Source organism: Hylobates moloch, unplaced genomic scaffold (assembly GCF_009828535.3).
Source record: "Hylobates moloch isolate HMO894 unplaced genomic scaffold, HMol_V3 SCAFFOLD_1, whole genome shotgun sequence".
Lineage (NCBI taxonomy): Eukaryota > Metazoa > Chordata > Mammalia > Primates > Hylobatidae > Hylobates > Hylobates moloch.
The window spans coordinates 229,186,343-229,213,724 of NW_026652276.1; the positions used below are offsets into that span (position 1 = coordinate 229,186,343).

A 27,382-nucleotide genomic window follows, 5' to 3' on the forward strand; every position below is an offset into this window, starting at 1 on the left:
ACAGTTCTCCCCCTCAGTTTCTTCGGGTGCTTGACTGGCTCATGGCCCTGGGGAAACCATCGCTTTCAATCCCTACCTCAGGTCCATTTCGTGATGTTTATGCTTTCATGCGATCTTAGTCCTCAAAGAATCTTTTTTTCTCTTGGGTAAGATAGCTTTAGAGGCCTTTTGGGATAGGAATTATAGTACAACTGAGAAGAAAGAAAGAAAAATAAAAAGTGGCTACTTTCTATTTTACTGAATCATTCAACTTGACATTATCTGGAAATACAAAAATTTGCTAACACACTTTTCCTAGCCTACGCTTTGTTACGCTGCTGGTGAAATGTATGAGGTCAACATCTTTCTACCCTTTCTTCCCCATTGTCCCAAATTCTCCTGCTGTCCAGAGTTAGTTTCAAATGGCCCTCTGCTAGTCTTGGCCGGCATACCTACCAGTGGCTTGGAGAGGAATTAAGGAAAAGCTTGAAAACTGAAGCTCATTGTTTTTTTTTATGGTGTTGGCTAGAGTTTAACATGGTTCTCCAAAGCCAAAAAAACATTTTAGCAGAAGCGGAGCACACACAGAGATAAATTATTTTTCTGTACTACATTTCAGTTGGTAATTTCATACACAGGATTCTATTTCTGCTGCTACCAAGTTAAAATGCAAAAGTGGAAACATTCCAATGAGTAAGAAGCAGGTCTGTTCGTTCCCAGCTCATGAGAAACTCGGGACGCACATTAGTGTTGTGTTTCCCAGCAGCAAATAGCCAGGACATATAGCTTCAATTTACTGGGATTCGAAGAAGTCAAATCAGACCTGATTTCCCATGAAGTAAAATCACAGCACCCCGCTCTGTGGTTTGAGTGACAGGTACATCCATTATTCTGAAAGGTCTTGTTACTTTCAGCAGAGCTTGTTATTCTTAGCCCTAAAAAATCATGCCATGTGACAGGTCACCTGAGGCTGAGGAACGGGGCACCAGCACCTTCCAGGCTTTCTATCTTACATCTGACAACTTGAAACATCCAGGAAAGAAGTGGAAAATCCACGTATCAGATGTGTGCTCCTACCCATTCCAAATGTCTGGTGTTTGGGAAACATTTAAGGGATCATAAATTGTCTTTTGTATCAGTGTTTTTGCTACTATGTAATTACAACTATATATATGTATAGTTATGTGTATATATATATATGTTATACTATATATAAAACTATATATAGTTACATATATGTATATATACAGCTATATATAAATATATACTAAATATAAACATATACACAACTATACATATAGTTCATATATATGTATATATACAACTATAAATATATAAACTATATATTTATAATATATAAATATTAATATAGTTTATAAATATATTTATATTTATATATTTATATTTATGTTATATATTTATATATGTAATATATAAATAAACATATTTATATATAAATTATATATATTTTATATCTATAAATACAAAATACATGTAAATGTATTTTATACATTATATATAATAATAAATATATAATATATAAATATAATATGTATATTATATATAAATATATATAATTTTTTTTTTTTGAGACAGAGTCTCGCCCTGTTGTCCATGCTGGAGTGCAATGCCGTGATCTCGGCTCACTGCAACCTCTGCCTCCCAGGTTCAAGTGATTCTCCTGCCTCAGCCTCCCGAGTAGCTGGGATTACAGGCGTCCACCACCACGCCCAGCTAATTTTTTGTATCTTTAGTAGAGATGGGGTTTCACCATGTTGGCCAGGCTGGTCTCAAACTCCTGACCTCGTGATCCACCTGCCTCGGCCTCCCAAAGTGCTGGGATTACAGGCGTGAGCCACCATGCCCGGCCATTACAACTGTATTCTAAGATTAACTAGCAATCATAAGTTTTTCGTTTTCAGTCTAGATTTTAGAAATGCGAATGACACCAGGCCCAGTGACTCGCGCCTGTAATCCCAACATTTTGGGAGGCCGAGGCAGGTGGATCACGAGGTCAGGAGTTCAAGACCAACCTGGCCAAGATGGTGAAACCCCCTCTCTACTAAAAATACAAAAAAAATTAGCCAGGCATGGTTGCAGGTGCCTGTAATCTCAGCTATTCGGGAGGCTGAGGCAGAGAATTGCTTGAACCCAGGAGGTGGAGGTTGCAGTGAGCCAAGATTGCGCCACTGCACTCCAGCCTGGGTGACAGAGCAAGACTCCGTCTTGAAAAAAAAAAGAAATGTGAGTGACAATTTCTACCTATTTAGTATTCCCAAAAGCTCAGGAGCTGTGATAAATTGATACAAATAAAAATGTAATACTTCATCTTTTTGCAAAACAGTGTAGTGGGCTGTATGAAGACATTTCTTTTTATTGTTGACTCTGGAAAGAAAAAATCCAGTTTTGTTTTATCAGTCCTTAGAAAAAGATTTATGAGTTAAAATGCAGCAAAGGTCGGGTGCAGCGGCTCCCACCTATAACCCCAGCACTTTGGGAGGCTGAGGGGATAGGATTGCTTGAAGTCAGGAGTTCGAGACCAGCCTAGGCAACATAATGAGACCCTGTATCTACAGAAAATTTTTAAAAACAAGCCAGTCATGGTGGTGTGCGCCTGTAGTCCCAGGTACTTAGGAGGCTAAGGTGAAAGGATCACTTGAGCCCAGGGGTTCAAGGGTACAGCGAGGCCTATGATCACACCACTGCATTCCTGCCTCGCTGACAGTGAGACCCTGTCTCTAAAAATAATTAAAATTCAAAATGTGGTAGAGACAGTAGAAGGAAAAATGATTCTGCTTCTCCCAGCATTCTGCCTCTGCATAATTGAGTTAGTGCATTTTGTAGGTCAAGAACTATTTAAATTACACCTGCATATTTTAGTCCTGCATATTTCTTCATAAGAGAGAAAAGCATCTAATAAATACAATGAAATTTCATTCATGTCTTTAAGGGATGAATAAAATGTCAGTACATAATCGTATACATCAATTATGGATACAGATTTAATTCTGGCTGTGCATCTTTGGAAAGGCAGCTGATCAGCAAGACATCGCTGATCAAAAACTGCAGTCTGTTAGAGCAGGAGCTGACAGGGAACCTAGATGCCAGCATTTCCATGCCCTGCCTGATGTTTACCAGTTGATCACGTTCGAACCGAGGAATGAGGCTTATCTGATTTCATGTTGCTTTTTTTAGATGAATGCTCTTGGCTTTTTGTTGTTGTTATGGTTACTTCCCATTGATTTATTCCACTAACCATTTAGACTCCCGTTCATTCAACTATGGCCAAATGGGACTAGAATGAAAAAACGGAATCCTACCCGATCAATGCAAATTCTATTTCTCTCTCTCCAAGAGGCCCAGATGCCCAGCCCTGACACTGGGAGCCACTGGGAGCTGCCAGGCCAGCACCTGGCCATGTTTTCAAGTGTACATCAGGTGACCACTCACCTATTGTACTTCAGTCTGATTTTCCAAGGAGTATTTAAAACTTCACCCAGGCAGTGATTTCAAACCGACTTTCTACTTATTCCATGAGGTACCGTCGAAATGTTCTATGTGTGAGGCCTGTCTGTGGAGGGTTTATATAGCAATGGGTGTTCAGTGTTAAGTCCTGCCTTCCTTCATAGAAGAGAAATATATCAGTTCCTCTGGGTGTCAGTTTTAGAGCAATACAACAACGTTTTGAAAGACAAGTCCATTTTTAATGAGACGGACAGATTTTCAGGTAATAGTACTGCTAGGAATAACATAATGATCTGCTGGTTCTGAATACACTGCTGAATTCCTGAGTATGCTGAAGACCTCCCCCTCTTCTTTCCTGGTTTTGTTCTGCACCTGTTTACCCTATGAAGCTGAAAAACAAACTTTGACTGTAGCTAACTATGATTGTTCTAATTTCCATAGTACTTGATCCTCTCCCACCAAACTATGAATGACAGACTGCTGAATAGATGGTTTCAGTCACAGACAGTCCCTGACTTATGGTTCCACTTAGAAGTTTTCAACTTTACCATGGTTCAAAAGTGATATGCATTCCATAGAAACCATACTTTGAATACTCATACAACCATTCTGTTTTACACTTTCAACACTTTATTATAAAATAGGTGTTGTGTTAGATGACTTTACTGAACTGTAGACTAATGTAAGTGTTCTGAGTATGTTTAAGGTAGGCTGGGCTATGCCATGATGTTCAGTAGGTTACATGTATTTAATGCATTTTTGACTTATGATATTTCCACCTTACGATGGGTATATGGGGAGGTAACCCCACTGTAAGTTGAAAAGCATCTGTATATTCATTCCTACAGTCACTGGTGATTACTTTGTGCAAGGCATTATTTTGGGGGAACACAAAGAGAAGTGACATTTAGTCCCAGCTGTCAAGAAAACTTTAATTCTAGGAAAGGCACAATTGCGGGCCTCTGGCCCATCTGAACAGAGCAGAAACACACCTTGTCCAGTTCGGTAGAGCCGGCAGCAGAATCCAGGAGGAAGCCCTACTGAGCGGGGGTCTCTGGTGTTCTAAAGTGATGGATAGTGACTGGTACTAAGTGTGAGGGGAGAGGGTGGATTACACCTGAATGGAACAGAGGCTCTAAGGCAGAACATTCAGGGACTTAGGCATCAAACTCCTCCACAACAATGTTCCCCAAACAAGAGTCATTTGAGGACCAACGTCATGATTTTTGCCATTTCTGATGACATTTTTACCATTTCTAGTGGGCTCCTTGACTGTTGTTTACCTAACATTTTCCTTTACACGGACTCACCATTTTTACTTAAATAAATTTATGTTAAAAAGTTTATGTTAAAGAGAAATTTTGCAATATGACCATGAAATGAAATGCCAGTATCGCTTGCTGTCATGACACGGTGGTGCTAAAAATGCATCATATAAAAATATAATGAAACTCAGCACTTGCCCACCAAAGCATCCAGGTCTGAGGTCTGACCTCTCTTTGTTAAAAAGGGAAAATAGCAAGTATTGGCACCATGATAAAGATAGTCCAGCCCCACACTGAGCCAGCCTGAGACTCTGAGGAATTGAAAGGGGATTGGGGAAGGAATAAGATTGGGTGTTATTTAGCTCCCAGTCTGTGAATTACCTAAAGACCCCCAGTGCCACCAGTGCGACATACTTCACCCCAGAACAGAGGGAAGGAACAGAGTGGTGGGCAGTGCTTTGGGGCCAGTTGTACTACGGTCTCTGCAGAGCGACGGTGTGCTGTGTTAGGGCTAGAACGAGGTTTGGCCATCTGTGTTGAGCCTGCAGATTCTATGAAGTGTGACTTCCACAATCCCTAGCACAGTGGGGAGCACACAGTAGATACTTATCAAGAGTCTTAAAGTAAGTCTCACTGATGCCCTAAAATCTTTTGCCTGTTTCATAAAAAGTAGAAAATGAAGTTGACGGTGTTTCTTTGTATCTTATAATATCACATTCCCCTCCCCAAAAAGAAATGTTGATAGAAAACTAAAAGATATCAAACCTAACAAAAATCATCTGGTGAATAGATCCCATGGAATACACAAGAAGAAGATATAGGTGCATTTAAATAATCTCAAAGGAAAATAAGAAACCTCCTTTGAGAAGTCACATCTAAATGCTTATCCAGGCTGGACACAGTGGCTCATGCCGGTAATCCCAGCACTCTGGGAGGCCGAGGTGGGTGGATCGCTTGAGCCTAGGAGTTTGGGACCAACCTGGGTAACATGACAAAACCCCGCCTCCACAAAAAAATCCTAAAAAAAAAAATTAGTCGGGCACGGTAGCACACGAGTGTGGTTCCAGCTACTCAAGAGGCTGAGGTGGGAGGATCGCTTGAGCCCAGGAGGTGGAGGCTGCAGTGAGCTGAGATTGTGCCTTGCACTCCAGCCTGGATAACAGAGAGTAAGACCCTGTCTCATAAATAATAAATAAATCCCTGTCCAAATAAATAAATGCTTGTCCAATTGCTGAAAAGGAGCTCGAGGATGTCCACAAGGCCCCAAGCACTGTCCTCCGTGGAGCTGGCTCTATTCTCCTTGTGTTTCCTGCTCAGGTGCCCTTTTCTCTTTAATTTCTCATAGCACTCCTGCCTCTCACTTGGCATTCAGTAACTGAACGAGGAGCGGAAAAGCATGCTAATGCATCGCAAATGGAGTTGCTGCATTTCCTTAAAAGGACTGTCATAAGCATTTCATTTTAACGTGTTACCCGGAATCGTGTCAGTGTTTTAAAGGGACTATTTTCTGTAATCCATATCATTATGAATATAAGACATTAACGTACTGATTGTCACTTGAGAATCTAATTTTAAAGTGATTGTACTGCATTTCTACAATTTGCATTTTTAAAGCAAGTTTCCCCCACAAGTAACACCTTATCCAAGACACCTCCAGGCAGAACGCTGTTTCTTACAGTAAATGATATTTTAATATTTGATTTCAGTAGAGACCAGTCTAATCAATTATAGAGTAACATACTTTACTTGTACTAAATTCAAAAAAGTGATAGCTATACTGTCACTTGTAGATGTTCTTAAGAAACATGGTATCTTATTCCAGACAGGCATTTCTGCAACTTTCTGGTGCTTTAAATGATGCTAATGAAGATTTGACATCAGTTCACCACATTTTCGAAAATCAAATTGTTGGCTCAGCCTCTAATGAAACATAATCTCAAAGCAGTTTTAACAACCATTTACATTTTTTCTAAAAACCTCACTCTACCATTTCTATGGGGTCCCTGACTAGAAATATCAAAAGTCTACATGAATATAAAACAATATAGTCTATTATTTTTCAAAGAGAAATTGAGACTAATGCAAAATATTTGACTTCTCTTTTTTTCATATAAAACATAAATGTTTATTCACTGGCAAAGCCTTAACTTCTCTAAGCCTCGGTTTCCTTATCTGTCACTTGAGGGGCAATCCTATTTAGCTCAGAGGGTTGCCAGGAGACTTAATGGGATACTGCATAATAAGTACTAAGCACAGTGCCCCCCATCATGTACTGCCCTTGGTCTGTGCTCTAATATTGAAGCAGGACATTTCCCTGACCCCTTTGTGGGACTTGTAACAGGGGTGCCCTCAATTATCCGGCCCACAGCTTTCAACTCCTCATGGGAGGAAGCATGCAAGTGAATGAGGCAGGAACTGGAGTGCACGAATGCTGGAACCAGCCAGCCACTTAGGTACTGCCAGGAGCAAACTCCACTCACTTGGACCCACTGTGCTCTACCCCTTGCAGGGGGAAGCACGCAGGTGAGTGGGTGCATGAGCCAGAGTGAGCGCTTTTGAGTGCCAACAGGAGTGAACTCTGTGCAGGCTCTGTGGCAGCATCTAGGGGTGGTGCCTGCAACCCCTGAAGCCCCAGAGGGCATGTTACAGTGCTTTTAGTTCTGCTGTCCCCAGACGGCCTAAGTGTCAATAGCTCAGTGGCTTTTCACGTAAGCTGGCTGCCTTCTGCCAGTGAGGACAAAGGGCAAGTGTGACAGCCTTTTGTAGCCACACTAGTAGCACCCAAGCTCTTTTCCCACATCCAGGAGAAATGATGTCACACAAATTGAAGGATGACAAATGTAGGGGATTTTTATTGCCGATGAAAGTGGCTCTCAGCAGGAAGGGAAGTTGAAAAGGGGATGGAGAGGGATGGTAATCTTCTCCTGAAGTCCAGCCATCTCTGGCCAGATTCTTCTCTGATGTTACGTGTCAAGCTGTCCCTCTGAAGTCAAGCTGCTTCTCTCTAACATCTAACCATAGTCACCAATGTCCAGCTGCTTCTCTTCTCTCTGCCAGCTGAGTATGGGGTTTTTATAGGCACAGGATGTGGGGCGGGGCGGGGGCAGGGCCATGGGTGGTTTTGGAAAAGGCAGCATTTGAGCCAGAAAACAGGGATGTAAGTTCTCACTTTGGGCTGCAGTTTCTGGCTTGAGGGTGAAGGTTTGACAGGGACCCACCCCTTTCTGCCTAGATTTTCTCTGCCACCTTTCTCTACCATTGTATCAATATTATCACATGGCCCTGAGTTGGAACCATCAGGTCCTGCAAACTCCAGAGCATCTACTTACTGCACATTGGCCCTCCCAGGGGAATTGGTCCCAGCCAAGGGTCTCTAGGAAAGAGGTACGTCAACTAGATGTGGAACACACTCCAGTTTTGGAAATACTAGTTCTGCTCTCCAGGGCATCAGAATCCTCCTTTTTGTGACCCTGCTGCCTTACAGGAAAGAAACAACAGCTGAAACACTGAGAATTTTCCCCAATAGGGAGAAGGCACAGAAAGGAGAAAAGCTAAAGAAGAGAGTGAAAGAACCCCAAAGAGAATGGAAAAGTGAGAGCAGGCCATTTGCCAGGGCTCATTCCTGCCATCCAGCCCCAGCTTCTGGCTGCTCAGTGGACACTTCTGCCAATGCTTACAGCCCCACAGGCCTGGGCCCAGGAGCCTCTGCTGCCGCCTGTGATCTCTCTCCCTGCTCCACCACCGGAACCCCATGCCCCAGGCTCCCTCCCTGGAGGCCACCTCAGAAGGAGATACCAAGGGGAAGACAGCTCTTTAAGAAGTGTGGACTCCATGTTAAATTGAGATCCCGCAGATAGATACGGCTTTGAAACAATTGATTTTCTGTGGTGTCATAGGGAAACCTGCCCTCCTCAAAGTTGGGAAAACTGTCAGGGACCCTATGACATGGAGCCGGAGTCAGAAGTTTTCTACCCAGCTCTCTAAAAGAGGAGACAAAACTAACAAACACTGGTTCATGATAGATAACAGAACGGCTTCAGCAAAGGGCAAGCAAGCATACAAAGATGCTGGAGAAGAACCACGCACTTTATCCATGTCCCTCGCAGCACCCTGCCTCAGCCCTGAGGCAAAAGAATCTTCGTGTGAGCCCAGGGAGTCGGCAGGGACATGAGGGGTTGATGCAGCACTTGCTCAGAGCAATTGCGACGCTGCCGCTGGAATTATCTTTCTCACACAGTTCCCAGTAGTGGTTAAAAGGCTCTGAGGTCAGTCCGCCTGGCCCACTAGCTAAGGGGCTCTTAAGCATTTAAGGACTCTTTCAACATTTGTTTCTGTTAGTTTCTAAAACTTGGGACAGAGGGCTATTGATTTAACTGGTATAACAATGTGTGGGTACATTGCACTTGGTACCTTGGATATGCCTCTATTCAGTCTCACCTCTGAGCTGAGTTAGTTTGGGAAGATGTTGAGCCTACAGGTGGTGGGGAGATGGTGAGATTCATCAATACATGTGTATGTTTGTGATTGGGTTGGGAAAGTTTCCTGACTGCCAAAACCTCCATCAGACACTAGCAGGGATTCCGTAAATCTCAGAATTCCAAGGGGATTGGATTTTGAAGAAAGGAGATGTTCACGTACAGGCTACTAGAATTCTTGTTCTTTTTTTTTTTTTTTTAATTCTGAAAAAGAAAGTAAGTAAGAGATATAAAACAGAACCAAATTTTGCTAGGAGGGCAGAGCAGGGCTGCTTTGTTAAGAGGGTCATGGAAGCATCAGAAAAGATAAAGAGAAAAATCAATCAGAACCAAGTCACTGTTGTGAGTTTCGGCAGCATCTGAAGTAGCCAGAAGGTACTGAGAAATGTATTTTATCACATATAGTCTTATGTGTGACTTTCACCCTACCATATTCTCTGTTAACACAAGGTTCCTTTAAAGTCAAGTCTGCAGCCCTAAATCTTATCCACTCGTTAATATTTCATCTAAAACAATGTAACATCTTAAACTGAAACCTAAATGTAAGCTTTGGACACAAACATTCAAAGACGGGTATGTTGTACAGCTGGACTATGGTGAGTCGAGTAACATTTTCATTTCTTTTTTTCTTTTAGAAACAGGGAAAATTGACCAAGAGATTCACAAATACAACACCCCAGGATTCACTGGTTGCCTCTCCAGAGTCCAGTTCAACCAGATCGCCCCTCTCAAGGCCGCCTTGAGGCAGACCAACGCCTCGGCTCACGTCCACATCCAGGGCGAGCTGGTGGAGTCCAACTGCGGGGCCTCGCCGCTGACCCTGTCCCCCATGTCGTCTGCCACCGACCCCTGGCACCTGGATCACCTGGATTCAGGTAAGGTCTCCAGCAACCTCAGGCAGGTTGCTTCATTTCTTTAAACCTCAGTCTCTTGGGACTATGGAATGGATTTAATGACAGAACCTCACTGGTAATGTCATTGGAGGATTAAGAAAGGGCAAAGGAACGTTGTAAGTATGGAGTTCTCAGGGCAGCACTTAGCACATCTGAAATACTCAGGGCCAGAAATAAATAAGTTGAAGGTAAAGAATGTAGGAACTCTTAACTCTTCAATTAGGTTAAATGATGACTTGCCTAAACTGATGTCTGCGCCATGACTGTGGGTGATTTGATCAATTCACCGTCTCTCTTTTGCCTCTCATGACTCTCAATGACTTGCTGTAACATAGTCTGTTTTAATTTAAGAAGAGATTTACCTAAAGCAATATAGAGATCCATCTCCTGGCTCTGTATTTATATGAATAATACTGTTGGCTTCCAGATCTTTAAGAGGTGCCTTTAAGCTTGCAAAACTCTGTGGATTTAGTCCCACTTCTTTGAGTGATAAGACATGTAATTTGAAAGCACAGGGCTCAGATGAAAGGATGTAGCTGTTGGCTGAAAAATTAATTGGATGGAAAGAGTATACACAGAACCCTGGGTGGCAGACAGCCCATTAAGCTGTATCTCAGGAGACTTAGGTCATACTCCTAGCTCCACCTAAATTGGCCTTGGGCAACTCAAGTGACCTGCCCAAGCCTCTGCTTTTTCACTGATAAGGTGAAGAAGGGGAGGGGAGTGTAACCTCTAAGTGACCTCCAAATCCAACATTCAATGGGTCTCCAGGCAACATGTGATGTTGCTGATGCTAAAAACAGGAAGATGAGGCAGGAAGCAACAGCTACGAGGCCTGGATTCCAGCACCATCACTGCCTCTCACCAGCAGATTAACCTTGGGCAGTTTTCATAACCTCATTCCTCAGTTTCCCCGTTTCCTAAATGGAGATAAGACCTAACTCATGGAATTCTATTTAAAGTGATGTGTTTAAATCTGACGTGTTTTATCACAAGCATGTAGCAAGTGTTAAAGTTTAGCTACAATAATATTAATAATCATGGTTATTATATTAGACACAATTTGCTATAATGCTTGAACGTTGAGTAAAGACTTCCAAATCCTCTCTCCCTGCAAACTTGTAATTTGTAACAGTTCATTCTCTAAACCTTGTGCATTTGATTGCTTTAATCATGTTCCAGCCCTGCACATGGAGTGTGTGGCTTCAGTGCAGCTATCGTCATCGTGATTCCTTGCCAGGGTTGTGCTGCAAAGCTTTGTGAAGCTTCGAGGGAAGCCAAAATTGCCCTGTTGTCAGAATAACCCATTTACAGACGAAAGAATCCTCTTTGTTCCTCACACATGGATTCCTAGAACTTGACGCGGGGTGCTGTGTGCTAAGGGCACGTATGAAGAATTCCCTTTTATGAATGTTGTTAAGATTACACAGCGGGCTGGCTTGAACAAAGGAAAGCATTCCTAATGCTGAAAGAAGAAAAGTAAGAGTGAAAATACGAGAAAAGACATGTCAGGGCCACAGAGGAACAGAGATCTCTCAGATAAATTCCTCCAAATGCCCGAGTAGACAAATACCATGAATGATCTTTGCAATGCAGGAGTCCTTCCGCTGTCAAAGGGACCCACTGCTTGAGGCTGTGAGCACCTGTGATCTAAGTCAGGGCCAAGAGACTAGTTTCTAAAACATCTAGATCCTACCTTGGGCCAATATGAGTTTTATGTATTATTACTTACTTATTTAGGAACTTGTTTGTTTTTTAAGATCTGTGAGATATGACCAAAGAGTTTTTGTTCCTTTATTTTAAAAAAAAATCATGCTTTGTGTGTGACAGGTTTTGTTTGTTTGTTTTTGGAGACAGAGTCTCACCCAGTTGCCCAGGCTGGAGTACAATGGCACCATTGCAACCTCCGCCTCCCGGGTTTAAGCGATTCTCCTGCCTCAGCCTCCTGAGTAGCTGGGATTACAGACACCCGCCATCATGCCCAGTTAATTTTTGTATTTTTGTAGAGACAGGATTTCACCATGTTGGCCAGACTGGTCTTGAACTCCTAACCTCAGGTGATCCACCTGCCTCGCCCTCCCGAAGTGCTAGCTAGGATTACAGTATTGTTTTGATTGATTTATGAAAATGTATATAGGGAACATAAATGTATATAAGGAACATATCTGTTAGTATTTGATGTTCAAATCCAAATTCTGTAACTCTGATATTATGGCAGGCCTGTGCTATGTAACATGAGATCCATTTGCAGAAAAATTTCCACTTACACTTGGAGAGTTCTTACCCAGTGTCCAGCAAATGAAGTATTAATCCAATTGTCATTATACCAATTACAAGGACAGAAAACAGTTGACCGGGCTCGGTGGCTCACATCTGTAATCCCAGCATTTTGGGAGGCTGAGGTGGGTGGATCACGAGGTCAGGAGTTCGAGACCAGCCTGACCAACATGGTGAAAGCCCATCTCTACTAAAAATACAAAAATTAGCTGGGTGTGGTGGCACATGCCTGTAATCCCAGCTACTCAGGAGGCTGAGGCAGGAGAATTGCTTGAACTTGGGAGGCAGAGATTGCACTGAGCTGAGATGGTGCCACTGCAAGACTCTGTCTCAAAACAAAACAAAACAAAAAACGACAGAAAACAGTTTACAAACTATACGGCAGAGGTTTATTTAAATAATATGATTTTTTTTCTTTTAGGTGAATAGGAACATGAGAGACAATGTGGGTTGAGGGGCTGGAAGGGACAGAGGAGAGATGTGGAAATGAGGGAAGGTTACTTAACAGCAGCCTCCGGTTGCTCAGTGTCGGGGGGGAAAACCTTTTCCTCTGTCCTCTTAAGTTCAGTACCTGGGGGCCTGCAAATTAAGCTGATAAAAGACAGGTTAACAGGTGGGCAGGGGGACCTTATGTAAATGCATATAGGAGCTTCAAAAAGAAGAAACTCAGTAAGTAGTTAAAGCTAGAAACTAATATGCCCAGCTTAATAGGGAAAAGAGGTGGTGGGGGAAAAGGCCTCTATAGGAGGAACACATGGGTTTCTAGAAGAACAAATGAGAGAGAAAGAGTTTGTGATACTGCTTGTTCATGCAGGCCTGAGTGATCTCTGTATCTCATTCTCATGGCCATAAAACTTCCCTGGAGAGAGGACTTATGGTAGGTTTCTTGATCTTCTTCCTGGGAGTAAAAGCCACCCGTAAGAGGGAAGTATGGCAGCCTCATTTTTCCAGAAGTCTCTGCTTTTTGTCAGATAAAGGAAGCACCTTCTGCACCTATTGAAGCCCCAGTGGCTTCAGTTGAAAATGAGTTCCATACCAACTCGGGTTCTAAGTGCATCCCCCACATCAGCAATTGCATTCTGGTTTCATGAGCCTAAGGTCATCATTCCGAATTTGGACTTTATGGTTTTGCACTTTTCCAGTAATATTTCATGTTTGACTAGAATAAGATCCCTTGCTATCGGATATTTAAAAGCAAAACAGTGTATACACAAAAATGCCTTTCTACCTGTAATTAACGTGAGGTACTTAAGTCTGTGTAGGGTTAGGACAGGAAGAAAATAACATGAGAGCTCGTGAGGCGTGGCTTGACTAGAGGACATTTGGAAGTAGATTATCTCATCTGGTGCCTTGGAAGTTTGGTCCTCGACAAGCAGCATTGGGTCTCCTGGAAGCTTTTTTTAGAAATGCAGAATCTCAGGCCCCTCCCCGTACCGACTGAATCAGCATTCGTGTTTTTTAGCATGGTTCCCAAGTGACTTGCCACTGCAATTTAAAAGCTCTAATCTTGCGTAGTGCTTCTCAATCTTGGAAGCACTTTAAAACTACCTGGGGAGCTTTTTAAAATCCTGATGTCAAGACTATACTTCTGTCAGAGATGTCTGAACCAGAGCAACTCCATCTCGAATAGGGGCTGGGTAAAATAAAGCTGAGACCTACTAGGCTGCATTCCCAGGAGGTTAAGGCATTTGGTCACAGGATGAACTAGGCAATTGGCACAAGATACAGCTCATAGAGACCTTGCTGATAAAACTAGTTGCAGTAAAGAAGCCAGCTAAAACCATCAAAACCAAGATGGCAATGAGATTGACTTCTGGTTATATAACCTCACTGCTACACTCCCATCAGCACCATGACAGCTTATAAATGCCATAGCAATGTCAGGAAGTTACCCTATAGGGCCTAAAAAGGGGAGGCATGAATGATCCACCCCTTGTTTAGCATATAATCAAGAAATAACCATAAAAATGGGCAACCAGCAGCCCTTGGGGCTGCTCTGTCTATGGCGTAGCTATTCTTTTATTCCTTTACTTTCCTAATTGATAAGTTTGACTGTGTCCCCACCCAAATCTCGTCTTGAATTCCCAAGTGTTGTGGGAGGGACCTGGTGGGAGGTAATTGAATCATGGGGGCAGGTCTTTCCATGCTGTTGTCGTGATAGTGAATAAGTCTCACAAGATCTGATGGTTTTATAAATGGGAGTTTCCCTGCACAAGCTGTCTCTTTTACCTGCTGCCATCCATGTAAGCTGTGACTTGCTCCTCCTTGCCTTCCACCATGACTGTGAGGCCTCACCAGCCGTGTAGAACTGGGAGTCCATGAAACCTGTTTCCTGTATAAATTACCCAGTCTCAGGTATGTGTTTATTAGCAGCGTGAAAACAAACTAATACACTAATAAACTTGCTTTCACTTTACTCTATGGATGCGCCCTAAATTCTTGGATCTTGCGTGAGATCCAAGAACCCTCTCTTGGCGTCTGAATCAGGAACCCTTTCTAGTAACACTTCTATGCACCATTTCTATAGTTTCTTACCAGAGAAGTTTCTCTGAACATGTGGAGCACCGGAAACTACGAGGAGGCGGCTCAGCATTCACTCCTGAGCATGAAGCCAGCTCTTGGTGGTGCTTCTCTGCAATTGCCTTTTGCCACTGATGATCACTCTTCTCTTCCTTTGGGAGAGTGAAAGGGAAAGGAAGCCATCTGAAGGGTGTTCATGATATTTTTTAAAAAGAAAAATCCCAATATCTAGTACTAAACCCCTGGTAGACCAAATCAGACCCTCGGGGGGATGGGAGGGACACAGGTGTGTGTGATGTAAACCCCCCTCCCCAGGAGTACCCAGTGTGTGACCAAGGTCAAGAATCACTCACCAAATAAAAGAAGGGTCCCTTTGGTAAATGCTTCAAAATAAGGTTACCAAAAGAAAAAACTGAATATCCAAACTTTGGTAAATGCTTCAAAATAAGGTTACCAAAAGAAAAAACTGAATATCCAAATACTGCCCAAAACATGGTTTATGAAAAACAATAAAGCCTTTAGGTGGTTAAATCACAAATAATAAAGGCTGTACCATCAAGCTTGCAAAGAGACTGGGCTCCCTGGCCATTTTATAAGGAAGCTCACTCAGAGGAGATGTTTTTACCTAAATTTGAGGAGAACTGATCTGCCTATTTGCAACTGGAAAGCAGACTTGAAACAAACAAATGAACAATAAATTTGCGGTGTGGGGCAGGACTCAGTGGCTCCAGTGAAAGCACCTCCTTATGGAAGGGGCTGCATCCCAGGAAGGAAGCTCAATTTGAGGAAGATGTCAAATTATTACTCAGTGTTTTGAATTGGCTGCTAACCTACTTTGAAAGATAGAAAAAGATGCTGCTTTAAAATGAGGGCTGTGCTTTTCTGAAAATATAGCAGGTGCCTTGCTGTGAAGAGTAAGGAATCATATGGCCTTAGTGTTAAAGGGATCTTGGCAAACCAGGGCTACTCAATCCATACCTATATCAGGATGTTTGTTTTGCAGGAACTTGGTGTTAGAATGGAAATTAGAATCGAAGACATCTACCCATAGGTCTTGTGATCTTTCTGCTCCCATACATGTCTTTCTACTGTCTGAGATCATATTAAATGATAAAAACAGAAAATAGGTTCTAAGGTATGCTGGCTTTATGTAATAAGATTCTTTTTCTCATCTGTAACGCTACTGTTACACTTCTATAACACTATTTGTTACCTCTCCAGTGTCCTTTGGGCTCTATCAGTGTTTCAAAAATGAGGGACATTTATGTTGGTCAGGTTGTGCACTGCACAACTATAACAGCTATCATTTGTAGTGTGGTCTCTGGCTTCTGGAGCAGTGCAGCACGTGGCCTAGATGGGGGGTCGCCATTATGGGAAGCAAATAGACATGGACATGGCCTCGTGTAACATACAAAGCAAGTCATTTCCTGTTCATTTGTCTTTCAGTCCTTCTGATTTTATAAAGAGAAAGTCTCTTTGGTTCTGGCATGCCTTTAACACCTCTCCCATGATTGTATTTCACCTTATAATAAAGAGAGAACAGGCTTCTCGTTAGTGCCTTGACAGGCAATAGAATTACTCAGTAGGGATGTAAAGTTTTATCAATATATTTAAATAAGAAATTTAACCAATTTTGTGAAAATAAGTAAATAAATAATACTTGGATTTTACAGTATATGTCAAGAAAAATGTGAAGGTGATTTTCACATGATTGGAGTTTGGGAAACACTGGGCAGTAGAGAAAGATCACCCCAAGCGCTAGGGCCTAGCATGGGGCTCTAAGAACACATTTTTATAGGGGGATGAGGTAAACAAAAGACTTATACATTATGATTTAAGTTGACTTGATTTAAAACAATTCTGCTCTATTGGAAACATCCAATCTTTTTTTCTTCTAGTTATTTCCCTCTTTGATAATAAGTACAGCCTGTTTCTAAACCATTATATGGTCCTTAGGAATATTTTTGGAACAGTAGTTACAAGGTAGAAAAAGTAACCCCCAGCCCTGAGTTAAGGTTTATTTAAAGGTCACAGAATGCCAGGCAATTGCCGTGAGTTACCTCTCAGAATTATGGACTCTGTTGTGGTTTTTCCTTTTTGTCTAACTTAGGGAATCTTATTTGCTTGGAATGAAAAGGATTTGCCAGCAGGAAGACAGCCACAGATGGCAGTGCACATTCTGTAAAATACAAAAACAAAACAAACACCAGAAAAAATAAATCCAAGAGTCTGATCCCATACATTTCTGCACTAAGAAGCAACTCCAAACTGCGCACCAAGCTGTTTTAAAAGGCGTTTGTGTTAAGCCTTAGAGTGTTTTCTCACATTCATGATATTTGATACAGAATACGTCAGACCAAAAGCCACATCCTAGGATCTTCTTTAAAATATCATTAAAACAGATGAAGCATTTTAAGATGTAAAGTTTCATTTCCTAAGGGATACTCTAGTTGCAAAGATTGCAGCTAGTTGTTGTTGTTGTTATTATTATTATTATTTGAGATGGAGTCTCGCTCTGTCACTAGGCTGGAGTGCAGAGGCGTGATCTCTGTTCACTGCAACCTCCACCTCCGGAGTTCAAGCAATCCTCCTGCCTCAGCCTCCCGAGTAGCTGGGACTACAGGCACGCACCACCACACCCAGCTAATTTTTGTATTTTTAGTAGAGATGGGGTTTCACCATATTGGCCAGGATGGTCTCGATTTCTTGACCTCGTGATCCACCCACCTCAGCCTCCCAAAGTGCTGGGATTACAGGCGTGAGCCACTGCGCCCGGCCACAGCTAGTTATTTTAGAGGACTTCTAGTAGGTCCAGGCTAGATTATCAGCAAAGGTTGCATGGTATATGATGTGGTGCATCTCACCCCAGAAAGGACCTGGGAGTCCTTCTGTAAGTTGCTAGCAGGTGAATTCACAGCATCCACCGTAACCTTAAGTTATCTGGTTCTCTGCCCTAACGCTAACCTGCATCTGACACTGGGAGGTCCTTGGCCAGGAATTCTCACAGCTCCTCCGACAGGGAAGTGGGTAGGAGATGGAAAATCCAGAAGCAGGAGGGAAGGGAGTTAACACCCAATTCTCCACCTCCCCCAGAACCAAGGCCAGGATTGCCGAGAATCCACTGCCAAGCTGGTCCAGTGGATTCACTCAGGTTGGCAGAGTGGCTGAAAAACCAGCCCTCTTAGGCACGTGGGTCTTCTCCCAGGTATTTTAGGAACTAGATGGAACTTGGTACTTGGGATCACTCAATGTAACAACCCCATACCCCCATTAGACTCGAGTACACCCAGCACTGAGCTGGGAACTCAGGCTTCCCATCACCACATCGGACACTTTACCACTGGCCACAGATTGGTTTCTGAAGACCTCTTACCTCCATCGTTATGACTTCTAAGTTGATTTCTGTCTATATTCCAAGTTTCCTTTCTATCATCTGGCCATAAAATATTTTTATATTTCATGTGCAAAGAGTTATGGATATAAAGAACATTTTAAAATTACATATGTCTATTCTGTGTTCTTCCTAACTACAAGCTGATCATTGGTTTTCTTACCACCTGCAAGCACTTAAATGTAATCATTCCAGCTCTTATAATTACATCTTAATTATTTCTGAGCAGATCCCTTTTCTCTCCTTATGCTAAGACTGCATGATTAATGCATTTTTATCTCTTACACTCAATCTTTTTATTATGTTATTTGTCTTTTTCCCTCTTCAGTCACCAACACAGTTCACACTTAATCGTGTAAAGAAAAACTATCATCCCCTGCTTGCTAACATGCATTTTCCTGCAAAGATCCAAATTCCACTTTTCCTGCAAAAACACTAAGCGCATTTATGTATCTCAAATCAACTATGATATTAGTCTTACCTATTTTTGACTGGTCATTTTAGTTGTATCCCACCTTTTGTTTCTACAGTATTTTCATAGAAAATCACATTGTATCCGTGATTTTGCTCAAAGGATATGTGTGTTTTTAATTTTGATACTACTACAAACCATCCTCTAATGATATAATCCGATTGACAGTCCAGCAATCTATGAATACCTTTTCCCCACATCCTCACCAAAACAGTGCATCATATTATTCTTTTAAATGTGGCTGTTCTATATGAAAAATAAAATTTTGTTATAGTTTGTATTTCATTAATTATGAGTTGGGTTAAGTATCTTTGCATATGTTTACTTATCATTTATATTTATTTTTCCATGAACTCCCTCTTTATATTCTTTGCTCCAATAATTATTTATATCTTTATATTCTTTCCTATTGATTTATAAGTATTCTTAATATATTAAGTAAATTAGTATTTTAACACATCTTTGAATGTTTTCCTTGTTTCATCTCAATTTTTTTGAATTTATGGGATTTTTTTTTTCCATGTAAAAGTTTCTAAATTTTACATGGTGAAATGTAAAGTGTTTTATGGTTTTTGGGTTTTGTGACATGCCTTCTCCATTTAGAACTTATTTTTAAAATTATTCCATGTTTTTAATAATAATTTTGTGTTTTACTTGTAAGTTCTACATATTTTCTTCCCTGGAAATTTATTTGGGTGGAAGGTAGAAGGTAAAAATCTCACTTTATTTTTTCCCATTTTCCCAAATGGCCCACTGTTCCCGTCCCATTGGTTGAGGCTCCATCCTCTCCACCTTTACCATCTTCTAAATTCCCTTCATTTCTGAGTCCCTACTGGACTCCCTGGTCTATCACATTGATATGATGCCTCGTGACATGGGAGCAAACTGCAGTACTTATAATCGAACTTTTATTATCACATTTAGTGGCTCATAGAGCTAATTTCCCTTTTTTTCTGGGTTTTTTTTTCCCAGAATTTTCCTGTTCATCCTTGTAGATTTGCTTTTCCCATGTGGATTTAAGAATTTCAATCGTTTTATTGGAATTGTTTAAAATTTTTACTGGGATTAAGGTTTATGTATAAATTCATTACCCGGTGACGCCCAGTTACACCATGCAGGTCTTCTCCATCTCTCTCCAAGTTGCGAAATGATTCAAGTAAGTGTCATCCAGATTTTAATGTGCTTAGAATCACCTGGGGGAAATTAGCAAATGCAGATTCAGTTGGTCAGACATGGGATTTGACACTCTGCATTTCCAGCAAGCTCCCAGGTGCTGCTGATGTTGCGGGTCCTTGGAACACACTTGGAGTGGCAAGGAGATAAGCAGCCTTGAGGCACTGCCTCTGGTAGATTTCATAGATTTCCCCTGGAAAACCACTTCAGCCCACTGCTTCTTGTGGGGGCAGATCTTTGACAACTCTCTCAAGTTATTTTATGATAATCTGTCTAATTAGATTTTCTTTCTCATCTAGGACAATACCTGTTATATTTTTCTAGAAATTCATGCATTTAACCTAGCTTTTCACACTCATTACTGTGCAGTTGAACAAAACAACTTTTTAATAATTTCATTTCCATTCCCTTTTTCATGTTTTTTATATTGAATGTTTTTGTCCCCCCCTCCCCCCGCAATTGATTAGATTATATGGCTTTTTTTTTCTTTTCTCAAAGACCCACCTCTTGGACTTATTTATCAATTCTTTCTACCATCATGTCTTTTTTAATTTATATTTGCTGGTCTCTAACTTTGTAATCTGAATGTTTGACTCTTTTATTTTCCTTCTTGGTGGGGTATGTGTATCATCGTCTTATAAGAATGTGAACCGAAGTCAACAAATCTTGAGCTCCAGCCACACTCTCTCTTCTGACCACACCTCTGCTGCCCCAGCCCCGCCTCCAGGACTGCGCCCTCCAGATGTAATTGACACCAATGGCTTGCACTAGACTTTTTGCTAAGGGACCTGAAAAGAACTTTGAGACTGGCGTAAATTGCCAAAGCCTTCTCACATCACTGAGAGAACAGACTTGGCAGGCTTGTGTTTTGAAAAGCAGTTGGGGGTGCCCTCTGTCAAGGCTCAGCCATGAAGAAGAAATAATCAAAGAGCGAAACGTCACTTAAGTGGCTAAATATGACTGGCAGCAGGGTTGGATTCCCCTTCAGCATCGAACACCTCACAGGCCATCCTCTGTGTAGACGGGCTGCTTTCTAGTGGCTCCACAGGCCTGGCCGTGTCAGGGGCTGCCTTTATTCAAAGACTTCTGTTCTGTCTTAACCAGGATCACTTAACTCTCTGAAACTCCAGTGATAAAAAAGCAAAACCGGCACAAACATCCAGCTTTGGAACTATCTCTAAGGTCATTGTTTTTTCCCCTGCTGCAAATTTCTTTCATTCCTAATTTTCCTCTACCTTTCTTTCCCTTCATCCCCTACGATAGATTTTGAACCACAGGGAGGTTAGGACTCTGTCCCGTTCTTCTCCCTGGGCTGTCCACCCTCCGACCCCCACCCCACCCTGGCATTCAAAGGTGCATTTTCCCGGGGTCTGTGCCTGGAAATCATTGCAGCTGTTAGCTTGTGTCACGTGGGGCTGGCTAAGCGCGGGGCAACGCGGTTGTACATGTTGCCATGGTGACTTCTCTGTTGATGGCAGAATCACTGACTCCAGCAAGTCACAGTATTCATTTTTGCCTCATGCTCGTGCTACAGGAATGCTATGAGTAGCCCATGAAAATGGAGGCAAGTTGAGCTCAGTGTTATCCCTTGATTTGCGTGTCTTTCCTTACCCCCAGCGATCCCCCGTTCAGATGCTTCCTACTGTACCGCATTGTTGAGTATTCTTCAATATCATGCATCTGTTACAGCACCGTATCACTCAGCTATGGAGCACTCAGAGGAGCACAACACCCTCTAAATTATCCGCCATCACTTCTTGTACTGCCTCATTTAAAAAGACAACTGTCAGAATTCCCAGGTGTGAATTCTCCCAGGGGAATCTCTGCCAGTCACCACCTGGAAATGTTAGTTCCACCTCTGCCGGCCAATCAGCACCTTATGTCCTTGCTATGATCTCTACAGTTGCAGAAGCATTATCCTGATGAGGTTTTTAACCCATCATCACATACTTTTCAGAGGAAAGTCACTGTGTAAATACCAATAACTAAACATGATAAATTGCTTCACTCCTTTGAGATCTTTGTCTGATTCCACGTGCTCTGCATAGACTATTCAGAAATTCTAAAGACGGATGCAGATTCCTAATTCTGCTGTTGAGTTTGTTCCTGAGAGCAATGCTGAAAGACTTTTAAAAAATTAAAATCAGCTTTATGTTGAAATGTAATTGTACATAAATATCCATATGAATGTGGGGTACAGTTATTTTAAAGAGAATAAGATGAATTGCTTTGGAAATTCCCCTTTAAAGATGCTAAAATGATTTTCAATCATTGACTTGGGAATTTTAACTTTTAGAAAACTGGAAAGGATACAGATAAAAGTAGTGATAACTTAAATTTATAAACTATTTTAATTGTTGAAATGCTTTTAGTGCATGATTTTGTTTTATCCTGGAACGGCCACATGTGGTAGGCAAAGTGGACATTATCAGCCACATTTTAAAGATAAGGAAAATGCAGCTTAGAGAAAATAAATGTATTCATTCCCTCAGCAAACATTGAATGGGTGGCCACAGAAGTGCTGTGCACAACCCTGGCTGCACATCAGTCACCTGGGGAGCTTTTCACAAATCCCGATGCCTGGTCCCCATCCCAGAGGATTCCTGGTGTGCATCAGGATTGTGAAGCAATGGGGACTGCGTTTATAGCACCTTGCTCTAAAGTATGCAGAGAATAGCATTATCAAGTGGAAAATGCATATATTTCAGATTCAGTGATTTTTTTTCCCACTATTCCTTCCTCTCAATGAAAATTTTGGAGTTAAAACATACAATTCCAGTTCTTTATTCTGAACTGTCTTACTATTTTCTATCACCCTTTAAATATAATGCAGAAGTCTGGAAGTATATGTAATTTGCATACCTGTTGGTGAAATCCCTGCTACTAAATACAACTTTGCTTTTTCTTGTTCCACGTTCCCCTTTTTGATAGGGAATAAATCATCCCCAAGGCTGCTAGAGCTAATTAAATATTTTTTCACACTCCGTTGACATGAATGAGAAGAACTGTGACAGAGCCACAAGGCTCATGCCAGGACTTTATCACGCCATCTTTATAATGATGTGAGCCAGCACCAGGGAGGAATGGTGTGGGGAACCATCAGGAAGCTTTAAGCACCAAGGATAATTTGTTTTATCAGTTTCTCCTTGATGGCCATTTGCCATTTCACCTGTCAGGAAGCAAAACTAGTTGTCTTGTGAGATCTCAGGTTAACTCAAGAAGAGAACAGCTCAGCCAGCAATGGAAGCATATTTAGCATGGGGCTTTTATATTCAGTTCTCTGAAGTCAGCCTTTTTGGAAGAAAATACATTGTCTTGGGATTGGAATTATAAATTTCTCTTGTGCTAATGCAACCGAAAAGAGTATTTCAAAACCAAGAGCCCAACTGGGCGTTCATAAAAGACTTAAAATAGGTGTAGAATTAATTTTTAAGGCCGGGCACGGTGGCTCATGCCTGTAATCCTAGCACTTTGGGAGGCCGAGGCGGGTGGATCACGAGGTCAGGAGATCAAGACCATCCTGGCTAACACGGTGAAACCCCGTCTCTACTAAAAATACAAAAAATTAGCCGGGTGTCGTGGTGGGCGCCTGTAGTCCCAGCTAGTCGGGAGGCTGAGGCAGGAGAATGGCGTGAACCCGGGAGGCGGAGCTTACAGTGAGCCGAGATCGTGCCACTGCACTCCAGCCTGGGCAACAGAGCAAGACTCCATCTCAAAAAAAAAAAGAATTAATTTTTAAAAGCACTTTAGGTTTGCCCATGCCCCCCTTCTAACTGCACAGTGGAGCCAGAATCTGGTCATCAGCTGTCTGTGGTCTGGGTGACTCCACCATGTTCTCAGCGGTGCTCATCTATGTATTATACTAATTTCTGAAAAGAATAAAAAGGATCAACCTCACATTTTGATGAAATAGAAGTTACAACACAAACATCCCATGCCTACTGGCAGAACTGGTCCACAGAGCGCAGAAGCATTCATCGTGTAAAGCTGAAAACAGCATCTTCTGCAAGTTGAGATACAGAGGTTCCAGCAGAAGATTAAATATTTTTAAATGTTTTTTATTATTCACTGAACTCCTTTGAAAGACACAGGATGACAATAAAAGCAAATCAGTAATATTCAGCCATTTCCAAAGGATCCATCCACAGCCAAAGTATGGCCTTTGAATTTACTAGAAATTTCCACAGAGGGAGAGTAAAAGGAATCCCTTCATCCTTGCTTGATTCCTAAAATAACATGCACCTAACTGTTCTCACAAATGATGAAGCGCATCTCTTGAGTAGACTTAAAAGTGATAAAATGTTATTTTCACCGAACTCCCAAGCCATACATCATGAAGTCCAAAGCCCTTACTGATAATTGCATAATGCCCAGGGGATGTGTTTCTCTGCAGAAGTCAGAAATAGATCCAGGGTCTCCTGAAGACTTTCATCTTATGAATTGTGCGAATCCCTGACCACTGCCCTAAGAAGAAAGGTGAAAGACATCAGAGAATGCCCTTAAAATATCCCTTTTTGACTTACTATAATTGGTTGCTTTCCTCTTTTAACTATCATAATTTTCTCAGCCACCCTCTCCCTAGAAACTGGGGCTATTTCTATGACTCAGCAAACAACCAATTCTTGCTAATACTGCTTTGCTAATAAGGAAACCACAAGTTTCCTCTTAGCTGAGACTCCTGTATAGCAGGTGTGTTCACAAAACTTGGTGAGCACCCATATCTAAGACGCAGCATTCCATAAAGCCAGAGGCAGTCACCAAGGCTGTCTGACATACCATAATATGCCCATGTGGCTTCAGGCTTTCCACCCTGATCTGGCTGTGTCCCTCATTGCACCCATGCAGCAGTAGAACCAGCAGTAAGAATTTTTTTCAAAAAACAAATCCATAAACTTCAAAAAAATCCACAGTACAGTATTTTTAAAAATATGTCTAGCCAGGTGCAGTGGCATGTGGCTATAGTCCCAGCTACATGAGTCCAGGAGTTCAAGATCAGCCTGAGCAACATAGCAAGACCTTGTCTCTAAAAAGAAAATTTAAAAATGCATCTGTTCTCTCTCATATATGCCTTTAAATGCATCCATAGCATCAAGAACCTAAATGCCAACATCCCAATATTTTTCCTCCCTGATACACTTGCTTTAGAGATTCAACTTGTATTTTTGCTTTGAACCAGAAAAGGTATCCAAGGTCATACTAAGATAACCATTTATGAAACTCCTTGGCTGTTTTTTCCTAAACTGTTAATAAACTCCCCGCCCACTCCCGGCCACCAACATTCAAAATAGTAAAGAATTCTCTCTGAAATTAACACAGTGTTCCTATTATTGCTTTCACAACACTAAAAAGAAATAGAACTAACGGAGTCGAACTGTGGGGCATTCTGGCAGGCAAATCATTAAATTCACACAAATGATTCCGCCAAGGGAAAAAGGACAAGGTTCTCAGAAGGAATTATTTCAGCTCCCTCTCAGACACTGCTTTAAATTAAAACACACACACACACACACACACACACACACGCACACACACACACGAGCAGCTGGAGACCTGAGTCACCAATGGTCTACATTACATTTCTGCAACTGAAAGTGAGGCAGGTATTCAAGCACTCTGGGAGCCTGTTAGAAATACAGATGCCCAGGTCCCCCACCCAAGACCAACTCAGGCAGAAGCAGCATTTTTACCAGAGCTCAGGGCATCTATATGCCCCTTAATGTTTGAAAGCTCTGAATCAGAGTGCTGTCCCCTAAAGGCATCTCAGACTGAGATAGAAGGAGAAGAAAAAGCCTAAGGAGGTTCAGCAACTTTTTCAAGGCCAAAGAACCCACCAGTTACACAAGTGCAGAGCCCTTTGTCCCTGACATTCAGAGCCCTGCATGCATAGGAAGTGACAGCCCCTTCCAGGGAACCCTGCTGCCGCCCCGCGCATTCTGGAAACTGTGCAGCAGGAGAAACAGCGTTTTCCCTCAGACCGGGGTTTAAATGGCACTTCCCGAATTTATATTCCCCCAGATTTGGGGCTTCTTCCTTCTTGCACTCCTGTTAACATCAGCATGAATTCATAAACTCCCTGCAGCAGAAACGAAGAGAAGCCGCGACAAACCTCAACAAACAAGCCATATGGCACTGTTAACCACGTGGTCCAGTCCTGCCTCAGCGTTTACAGGAGATTGGTTCCAGGACCCCCAAAGACACCCAAATCCACAGATGCTCAAGTTTCTGATAGCAAATAGTGTGGTAAATACCTACATATCACCTACACACACCCTCCCATATACTTTAAATTGTCTCTCAATTACTTATAATACCTAATACAACATAAATGCTATGTAAGGCGTTGGCCAGGCGCGGTGGCTCACACCTGTAATCCCAGCACTTTGGGAGGCTGAGGCAAGCAGATCACGAGGTCAGGAGTTCGAGACCAGCCTAACCAACATGGTGAAACCCCATCTCTACTAAAAATACAAAAATTAGCCAGGCGTGGTGGCGCATGCCTGTAATTTCAGCTACTCAGGAGGCTGAGGCAGGAGAATCACTTGAACCCGGGAAGCAGAGGTTGCAGTGAGCTGAGATTGTGCCACTACACTCCAGCCTGGGTGACAGAGTGAGACCGTCTCCAAAAAAAAAAAAAAAAAAAAAAAAGATTTGTTATGCTGGATTGTTTAATTGTTTAGGGAATAATGACAAGAAAAAAAAATACCTGTACATGTTCAGTACAGCTGAAACTTTTCTTCCTGAATATTTTTGATCCGAGTTTGGTTGAATCCACGGCTGGGGAACCCGTGGATATGGAGGGCCAGCTGGATGGCTGCTCCTGGCAGTGAGGCTCTCTGATCCAGACTTTCAAGGTTCACCCTGAGAACTACAGTAAGATACATGAGAGAGTCCTGAATGAGGAGTCGAAAGACCTCGTCCTTGTAGCAGCAGCTCTGGCACCCACCAACCATGTGGCTTTAACCTAATTATCATCCATTCTGCAGGTCGTGGAACTACAGAATCTATAAAGGCCAGCTGTCACAATCAATACTTTACAAGTGCCCATAATATTTTACAATAACTTTGACCATTGATTTATAAACAATTATACCTAAACATTAGGACTGGAATTTTTTTTTTTTTTTTTGAGACAGAGTCTTGCTTTGTAGCCCAGGCTGGAGTGCAGTGGCACGATCTTGGCTCACTGCAAGCTCTGCCTCCCGGGTTCATGCCATTCTCCTGCCTCAGCCTCTCGAGTAGCTGGGACTACAGGCACCCGCCACCACACCCGGCTAATTTTTTATATTGTTAGTAGAGATGGGGTTTCACCGTGTTAGCCAGGATGGTCTCGATCTCCTGACCTTGTGATCCGCCCACCTCGGCCTCCCAAAGTGCTCGGATTACAGGCGTGAGCCACCGCGCCCGACCTAATGAGCTATTTTCAATTTAAATACCTCTTTATCGTTAATCAGACAAAAGAGTGCAATGTCAGC

At 42.1% G+C, this 27,382-nt stretch overlaps 1 protein-coding gene and 1 non-coding gene across 2 annotated transcripts in view; both read left to right on the top strand.

The window, feature by feature from the left end:
• CNTNAP2 (contactin associated protein 2) overlaps positions 1-27,382 on the top strand; it is a 1,422,658-nt gene that overhangs the window by 1,374,263 nt on the left and 21,013 nt on the right. Inside the window, exon 20 of the mRNA XM_058444445.1 lies at positions 9,820-10,059. Coding sequence (XP_058300428.1) covers positions 9,820-10,059 — 240 coding nt within the window. The remainder of the gene's footprint in view (positions 1-9,819; positions 10,060-27,382) is intronic.
• On the top strand, positions 14,852-15,066 carry LOC116810014 (small nucleolar RNA U3). The gene has a single exon (XR_004370147.1). It is a non-coding gene; the product is annotated as a small nucleolar RNA U3 (small nucleolar RNA).